The sequence below is a fragment of the Lampetra fluviatilis genome, chromosome 53, assembly GCF_964198595.1.
Source record: "Lampetra fluviatilis chromosome 53, kcLamFluv1.1, whole genome shotgun sequence".
Taxonomy (NCBI): Eukaryota; Metazoa; Chordata; class Hyperoartia; order Petromyzontiformes; family Petromyzontidae; genus Lampetra; species Lampetra fluviatilis.
Genome location: NC_136327.1, coordinates 2,836,107 through 2,845,591, shown reverse-complemented (window position 1 = coordinate 2,845,591; position 9,485 = coordinate 2,836,107). Strand labels below are relative to the sequence as shown.

Sequence of the window (9,485 nt, the reverse complement as noted above, 5' to 3'; positions counted from 1 at the left end):
GGGGCCAGGTTGAGTTACATGGGACTTGCCAACACAAGACAACTGGAGAAACAAATGAAATGTACTCAGGGAGAGAATATGACTTGATACTGTAGCACATCTGTGAGCAATACACCGTCATTTCATCCTAAACACAAAACCAAAAAATGCTTTATTTTAAAAGTACTTTAATTTGTTTCACAATGAAAACAGACATCGCAGTGCACCCAAAGCCAAAACGTGTATTTGTACAGACGGGTATGTACAGTGATCATGAACCCCACCCAGTTTCAAAATGAAAAAAATAAATCTGACAAAAGCATTACATCACAGCTTACTCAAAACGTAAATCAAGACACCTGGGCAAAACAACCTGCAGTTACATTGTACATCAAGCCATTAACATACATTCCTGGACACAGCAACACGTGGCTGTGTATAGTGGTAAACAAGTGGACAGACTATGCGACTTTTGATTTGAAGCTTTCGTGACTGCAGGAATCCATACTCTTTGGTTCTTTCGGTAAAGTCACGTAGGTAGAAAAATAATAATAGATCACGACATTTCGATCGCCACCAAAAAACAACCGTCTTCACCTGAAGCAACCGTCTTCACCTTCACCTGACGATCGAAACGTCATGATCTATAATTATTTTTCTACCCACGTGACTTTACCGAATAAACCAAAGAGTATAGACTATGCGGCGTGCAACGGATGAGTGTTGCTGTCAATTCTTGTACGTGCCACACCTGCACGCTTAACCACGCAGACACAAAGACGATGTCCAATGAATTAATTATAAATTAACTTCACATAAAGACTGGGCCCGTGCTCAGCTAATATGGCCATTATAGTCCTATGGGATGCCTGGCACCCGCCACAGGAATGAGGAATTACCACAACTGGTTCAGAGCAACCTACGCAGATGCTCTCCACCCCATTGCACATTTGAGCAGGGTGGGAAACTTTGAATTGACTCCCAACTAAAGCCACGTGTTCTTACTCACCAACACGTATTACTTCTAAAGAGACACTAGAGTGTGAGACACACTAGAGTGTTCGACTCGACGATCTGGGCAAGAGTTCACAACGTGGTCAGGGTAAAATGTGGCAGTCGTTCCTTCCAATCAATCGCACCACCTCGTTACAACAATCGAATGTGGTCGTCATTTTGAGATATCGGCCACCTGCATGGGAAGGTGAGAACTTCTACCACTGTCTGCGAGTGTCTCCCACAGAGCATCACCCCAGGGAGATGCTTTTCCTTTAGGAGACAGGTTTGAAGAGACATTTTTGTTCAAACAATCTTGCTCATCCCAAGCATTATTACAGAAAACCATGACGTAAAACAAACTCATAATCCTTTTCTACACATTTTGCATGTGGTAGCAAACCGGAGTATCTGGAGAATGCCCAGGCATGCAAGAGAATACCACTGCGTTGCATGTCTCGTGCACACAATGATCTTTGCATGATCCATAAACCCCCACCTCGAAAGCAGTGTACTACAGGCATGGCAACATCTGGCAAATTACAGAATTGTCACTGCAAAACGGTCACTCCCAGTTCACCTGAAGCATACAGACATGGGCAATAATCAACGAGGCTTAAAGTGCAAAAAAAAACAAATTACAGCTACACAGAAATACATTTAGGACGAGCTAAGCCCTGAGAATGTGCATACACACACGTGTCAAATGAGGCCATGTAGCACTGTGCTTGATGCACAATAGAAAGATTGCAAAAGTCAAACCCGTGGGGGAAATTGGAAGCAGCAGTACACAATGGAGGTCAACAGTGGTATTTAAATGGACAGACTGGGCCCCACACCATGGGGGAAAAAGAATTTGCGCTATTGATCAATTTTACAGAAAGATGAGCATTACCAAATATTTATAGAGACATTCTGACATGACTAAATGTCCATTCATCATGTGAAGGCCCAGGTTCATTGTTTTGCACGGTAGAATTCAGATATGTCAGTCGCACAAAAAATAATAAATGTCCTCCAAGAAATAGAATGTTAAAACGTCACTACAGTAAAAAAAATTCTTGCTGTGGTTGTCACACCTGATGACGATTGCTTGTATCGCAATCGAAACGTCGTGATTTAATTTATTTATTATTTTCTTTACCTACGTGACTTTACCGAAAGAACCAAGAGTATGGACCCTTGCAGTCACGAAAATGTCAAATCTAGAAACAGAATGTTAATGCTACAACATTGCTCTCTGACAACGCTGCAGTGTCTCTCACGGACAATGCTAAGCAGTTGGTGCCCTTTGGTAATCGGTCGAAGATGCAACGAGGTGGCCACGAGAACAGAACGTTTCAAATTCCAACAAAATGGCTAAGTGGCATGCAACTTTGAACTCGACTCCCCCACAATGTTACTAAGGGAACACGAATTCATAAGTGATCATACCCTCAGACCTACGGGTTTATCATTCTTCCATAATCAACATTGTCACAAATAGCTGTATGGTTCGTATATGCAGTTTTATTGTATCTTTCTGTACACTTCACCACCTGTTCTATGAATTTAAATAATCAATGGATTAGTTTTTTTTTCACGAATGATCTTACATTGGGATGTTTTGCCAAATACTCTTTGATGCTTATGTTGCAAGTGGGAGAAAATTGGCATATCTGAAAACAATCCCATGCATGACAATCAAAAGGTCATGAAGACGGGTCACCAAATCCGCTTGCTTTATTGCCATCTACTAGCCACGTCATAGGCCTGCAAAACCAGTCACACAGTGACGTTCACGTGATCCACCATCCACACGTAGAAGCACTGCATCGCAGGTATGCCGCACCATGCCTGGCAAATACGGTGACTTTTTTAAAAGTAATTATGAAGTTTCACTTTGGCAATAAAGGTTTCGAGTGAATGGGTGGATACATACACTGGTTGCCTAATTTTGTCTTCATTTAAGTGGTGGATGAGAACGTCCCTTTAGAAAAGACATTAGTCTTTTTGGAAGAGAAAGGATAGAATTGAAAACAGCAGTGAAAAAAAACAAGAAAACCTTATACGGTTTTCACAACCAAAGTTTTGTTCACCAAATTTGGATAAGGAAAGCCCGAAAGTCGTAAACTTGCACTGTGCTGCGTCCAAATGGCAATGTTTTTTATGACATACATGAATGTCATATTGATTGGTCATTATACACGTAACAATAAAAACAAATACTTGATGAAGCGTAAACAGAACGTTGACATTTGTCACTCACTAAATGAAGTGAAACGGGACAATGTGTGCTCCTTAGAAAAAAATAAAAGCTCGATGTGAGAGGCTTGCAGCCTTTTCACTTAATTCTTAATCATACAGAGCCTCTTGAATCAAACATATTTCACTACCGGATGATTGCAGCTCTCCATGTCGGACATCGTGCCAAAGAACACGTGGAACAACATGCAGCACGACACGAAGTACAACACGAAGACACATTTAGACAAGCGGCGCAAAAACCGAAGCGGTTTTAGAAAGATCAGGATCACAATATGGTAGGCGGTAATAAAATATATTACATCTGAAGCTAAGCACGGTTATTCTCCTCGAGTATTGCTCACCAAGAACATTTGGGTTGTTGGTGAAAACAGCGTTAATTGCTGAAATGGGAGGGCAATCTACTGTTTGTGGCAACTCTTAACCAAAATCCCTGTTTGGTAGCAAGAGATATCGTGCTTTATGAGATGACACCATGTTAACAGTTACCGGTCAGCTAAAAAAACATGAACTCGTGAAACGACTAAAGGCTGTTAACCTGAAAACGAAACCCTCACCTAAGTATCAACAAAACTCAAACAATATCAACAGTGTTCCTTAACCAATTCCAAAAAAACACTAATTCCTTGTTTATTTTAGTCAGTTATTGGTGACTAGGATCCAACCCATACTTTTGGCATTGCTGGCTCAGTGCCCTGACCTCAGCATCGCTATACTCCAAGGGCCACACGCAGCCACTTGTTGCACAGATTGACTTTGACAGCATCATTAGACACGATACAAAATAGGATGAGCGCACACATCTATTTTCCTTGAAAGTTAATTCGACTGGAAGTTATATCATTCACATTCACTTCTTTATAACAAAAATAAATTCCTACCAAGAGACCCACTGAAAGTAGATCGCACACCGAATCCAAACCTTTTCATCATCCCTCACAAAGTGTTGATGCTTCTCGGAAGATAATAAGATTTCAGGCTCCTGAACAACACTCATTAATTCTACCAACACGCGCGTGTGAAATTTATGTACAAAACTTTTCTGGTGAACGGGAAAAGCACTGTCGCTCTTTGCTTGGCCTTTCATATTTTTTTTCCCCCGGTGCAGTCGGTGAACTCCTACATCCAACATCGCGTGGTGTCCTGTGGATGAAACACAGAGCATTTGACATGTCAACAAAGCACGACTCTTTCAATACGATAACAAGTTCAGGTTCATTTATTAGGTATAGCACTGTGAGCCATTCGGCTCACATTCGGAAACGTCATAACAAGTTCAGGTTCATTTATTAGGTATAGCCCTGTGAGCCATTCGCTCTTGAATCGGGTGCAACCGCAACAAACAAAAAACAAAAACATGAACAAAAAAACATCTTAAAGTGAATATGTGACTGAGTGCAAACAGAAAATCCAATTAAAGACAGCAAAATATTGCAGAAATAACACCGTACACCAACGCAAAGAGCCCATTTGTGCCAAGTAGGAAATCTGCTGTCTGAAAGCGCCTACTAAGGCCAGGAGAGAATGCGTGGCGTTGACAGCAACTTTGCCCAGTCACATTTGCCTCGCCAGTGTCGTCGATTGCAGACATATCATCTCAAACACTCATTTCATTCTGAAATTACTTAGCCCAGGAGTCGGCAACCTGCAGCTTCGGAACTGCATGCGACTCGTTAGGGACCGCTACGTGACGTTATTTATTTAGAACCACATGCATTGCTCTTCTTGAAATATTGAGGTTTTTTTTTACCGAATTCGAGAAAAAAAAGTCTCTTGTTATTTTATTTTCTGACCCCTGACCTAGGAGAAGTTAGGAACAGGCTGACAATCACTTGGCACTGATGTGCAAGGGTCAGAAAACAAGTCCGGATCAATGGGATTGCAATGTTGTGTATTAATTATAGAATTACTCCACCCTACATCTCACACAAACATATACTACTTGCTTGTATTGCCCGTCTAAGGACGATTGTATATTGCAGTAAATCTGAAATATTCAATAGAGAAATTGTTCAGCTCATGATTATTAATGAGGGGGTTGCCCCATTTGGAGTGACGTCACCCGTTAATGGTTATGGAGGGGTGCGGCATGTGGAGTGACGTAACCCGCTCATGATTATTAATGAGGGGAGGGGTGCGGCATGTGGAGTGCGCGACCTTCTTGTGCGTTAGTTTAAATTTCCACGCGGGCATGAATATTAATGAAGGGGGGGGGGCTCTTTTGCAGTGACGTCACACACGGATGTAGCACTGTGCTGCTTAGATTTATTTTTACCGTCACTTTCTGTAAAGAAACGTCATATTTGAAGCGACTTTGTGTAAGTGTGGAGTGACGTCACGTGGGGGGGTGGGCCTCATGTGGAGTGACGTCACGCGAGGGACACAGATTATTGGCTTATTATAGTAATTCTTTTAACTAAGCACATTCAAACCTCAATACAAATTGCACGTTAAATCATTCAGTGTTCTGCATTTAAAGGGAAAAAGCACGAATGTGCTTATCTTTACCATAAAGACAAAGACCAGGGTCTTGGGTTCACGGCTGTCCAAAACTATTAATGAAGAACTGTTTATGAGAAAACAAATTAAGTGTCTCTCAGGAGACCCGGATTAGAGCTCTCGTGACATTACTGCAGTGACCATAACACGGTAACATCATGACATAGCCTGAGAGATACTTTGATATAAAGCTAGGACAAATAATCAATTAAATTAAATCAATTAAATTGACTCGACTACTTGTTTGTGGTCGATTACTCCTGAAGGCCGAAAACCACCCTACAAGTCAAGCCCAGGTTGATGCCACTGATGATGTTGGTAACTTCACCAAGCCCCGCCCATCACCTCTCATCCAGCGGCACATATGGGAACAAAGGTGGGTCTCTTTATTTGTATTTGTATCTACGTAACAAGATCTACCTGTTTGAGGGTTGCATATTCCTTAAAGCCAGGGGTGGGGAACGTCTGGCCCCTGGGCCGTATAAGGCCCGCAAAATCATTTGGTGTGGCCCTGCCAAGGCAACCGCAGGCGGGACTCCAAAATTCAATAAATCTAGGGGAAAACCTGGAAAAGCAGTTGCGAGTAGCAGCAACATCATCAACACCAGCTAACATCACACGCCTCGCCAAAGAGAAGCAGTTCCAGCCATCACATTAGGGGCGAGTTAATTAAATGTTTGACCAAATATAACAGGGTAATTTTTAAGTTGATAATTTTGTATGGCCCACGAATGATGTTATAAATATCCAAATGGCCCTTGGCAGAAAAAAGGTTCCCCACCCCTGCTTTAAGCAATGGAAGAATAAATTTACATTTAAAGCACCTTCACCACAGTTGTCAGAAGGAATTAATCATCCGTAGGCTGTGGTACATACTATGTAGTTAGGCAACAAATGTACACAATTACTCTACTATTGAGCACTGGGTAGTAGGTGATGTGTCCCAGTGTGCTTGTAGAGCTGTTTGTTAACCCACTGTGGATCACGGTGGTAAAATGACCATATTTCAACCATGCTGGCCTGGGTGGGATAGTGAAGATGGGAAGCATAGTTGTGTGAGCATAGAAGAAGAGTACAACAATTGCATTTGCTATGCTACCCACCATGTGGCCAAGTATGAATGCACAAACCACATGAGGCTACCCCTGTCTGAATCAACACTGCGTGTGAGTGTGTTAGCTACAGTTGGCACAGTAGAGGGCACAGCTGATGCATCTGCCAGTCATCTCAGTCAGTCAACCCATGGCACCTGGGACTGTCCCGTGACCTCCTGCCACTAAGCCTTACACTTCACGTGGCCTCAAAGTGCACCTGGGCCTGGCACAGACGCCGTGGTGATGTCATCACCGCTTATTGGCGAACGGTTTTGTTGTTACATGCAGATGCGCTGACATGTGAAACGCACCTCATCTCCGGCCCTGGCGAGCTTCGAAGAGGGTGGTGTCCTCATCGTCGTCATCGTCCTCCTGCTCCAGGGCAGCGAGCTCGATGTGCTCAGCTGATGTGCTCAGCACGCCGTAACGCTTGTTTCTTCTCGACCGCTTGCCCACGCTGTCAACAGAGACTGTTGGTGACTCCCACCTCAAGGATTTCCATGTAGCAGCAGCAGCTGTGCAAGTGGGGATGGTTAAAGGGCACAGGTCGTGGCGTTTTCTACGACTGCACATCTGCGAAAAAGAGCTCCATTGCTCATCGGATTTCTCCAGGACAAATCAAGATTCTGATTCTGAGTGAAACGTTGCTGCTTATCCTTTGTCCAGCCCCATGGCCTGAAAGTTCCCTTTCCCGAATCACCCGTGCCTCCGGCCCCCTGCTCAATAGCATTGTATCCTCCTCTGCCTACGACCGACTGCCTCTGAACAAAATACAGTAAAACCTTGGATTGCGAGTAACTTGGTCTGTGAGTGTTTTGCAAGACGAGCAATTTTTTTTTTAATGAATATTAATTTGATAAACGAGCGAGGTCTTGCATTACGAGTAGTACGTGTATACGCTTTGTCTGCCGAGCGTCACGTGATCACAACTGATATACGAGTGCTTTGGATTACAAACACGTTTCCGGAACGAATTATGCTCGCAATCCAAGGTTTTACTGTACAGCAAATTCAAGATGCCCACGGCTTCCGTCAAGCGTCTTGAGATGCAGTTGCATTCGACCAACATACATGTCAACCCATTATCAGTGCCTAAATTATTACAGACCAATTCAGACCTTATTGGTCACCACGTGCCCTTAAAAATCTCAACGTTCATCCTACAAAGTCCCCATCACAAGGGATAAACAGACAATTAAATTTTGCCCGCATTGAAACGGCTGTACGTCGTGGCGGCCTTCAACATCGATGTCTTATCGGCGAAAGTAACCCCCCTCTCACCCACCTCTGAAAATTAGCTAAGAAAACAACATTAGACGCAATGTAAGCTCGCAGAGCAATGCCCAATTGTGTTGCACAAAGTGATACAGATGTCTTGCGACCACCCCCCATTTAATTCTCTAAAACACAATGTTTATTTTGTAAGTGAGGCTTATTTAATACATAAATTAATATGCAACGGTGGGATGGGGGGGGATGTACTCGGTCAATTAATTGGGGAATCACAAGACATTTGGACCAACCCCGTACTGTACTCAAAAAACTTCACCGGACTGGTCAAAAGCGGCTTTGGCGATCACCCTTAACAGCAAACAGCTCCGTACCTAATGGTGCGAATGATGAAGTATATGACCACCACGGCCGTGACCCCGATGAGGACGTAGAGAGCGCGCTGGATCATGAGGTTGTCGAACGGGGACTTGTACGCGCCGTCAGGCGCCGAGGCCTCCTTGCCGGGGGCCTCGGTGCGGTTGAACGCGGCAGCCTTGTTAGGCGAGGCCGAGGCTTTGCCGGGGATCGCCGTGGAGGTAACCGCGGCGAGGCTGGAGGCGGCGAGCGCCGCCAGACCGAGCAACGCGCCGAGGTAGCGGGCCGGCATGACGCTTGCTTGCTTGCTTGTTGTTATTGTTTTATAAGAAGACGGCGAGAGTTTAAACGTTGGCCAGGGTTCAGAAGTCGATCCTCTGTTGCCGTGCACGGCGGACGTGGGAACAGGGCCGCCGCGTTCTCAGACGATCACAATCGCGCCTCTCCCATTGGTTGACGAGCGACCGTCGACGTCATTACGCTGCTTCGTGACGTAAGCGCGCAGCGAGCGTGCGTGTCTGGCCGCATTGTTCGCCCAGAATAACCGGTGCCGGAAAGTAAGGCGCACCCTGAAACCGTGTCCCCCCCGTGTCAATCAATAAAGTTCGACAAGTCCGCTGTCACGAAGACAAGATAAAGATCCCCCCGTAATAGCCTTGGCCTGAATATACCGTTGGGGCAATTGCTGTTAAGCCGGCGCTGTTAAGGGTGGGGCCAGCACCAGTGGCGATGTTTACTGAACACGCCGTACCAGGTACTCATTTGAGGCCGAGTCGACCTAGGGGAAGTCCAGGACCGGTTCAGATAATCGTCACTGGTTGTTGGCCGTGAGCGCTAACCGCTGCACCACCGCTCCCCACACGCGCATCCACGGCAGATTATGAGACGCTAAAGGTCACAATTTTTAAATCCTTTATATTAAGTTCGCGTGCTTGCTTGCTTGCGTGCTTGCTTGCTTGCTTAGGACCGTGCAAATCTTTCGGTCGTTTTTTAACCCACTTCCCGTGATCCAATCGAGCTGACATTTTCCAAAGACTCGTTGTGCCAGACAATTATTGTTCGTGAAAAAAAATTCCCAAAATTTTACAC

At 44.6% G+C, this 9,485-nt stretch overlaps 1 protein-coding gene across 1 annotated transcript; it reads right to left on the bottom strand.

The window, feature by feature from the left end:
• Nucleotides 1–150: 150 nt before the first annotated feature.
• LOC144949292 (membrane protein FAM174A-like) lies at nt 151–8,828 on the bottom strand. The gene is made up of 3 exons (XM_078879236.1): nt 8,414–8,828; nt 7,121–7,266; nt 151–4,359 (listed from the first exon to the last, which is right to left on the bottom strand). The coding sequence occupies exons 1-2, from the start codon at nt 8,686–8,688 to the stop codon at nt 7,122–7,124; spliced, it is 420 nt and encodes a 139-aa protein (XP_078735362.1). The 5' UTR covers nt 8,689–8,828; the 3' UTR covers nt 151–4,359; nt 7,121.
• Between the last annotated feature and the right edge of the window lie 657 nt (nt 8,829–9,485).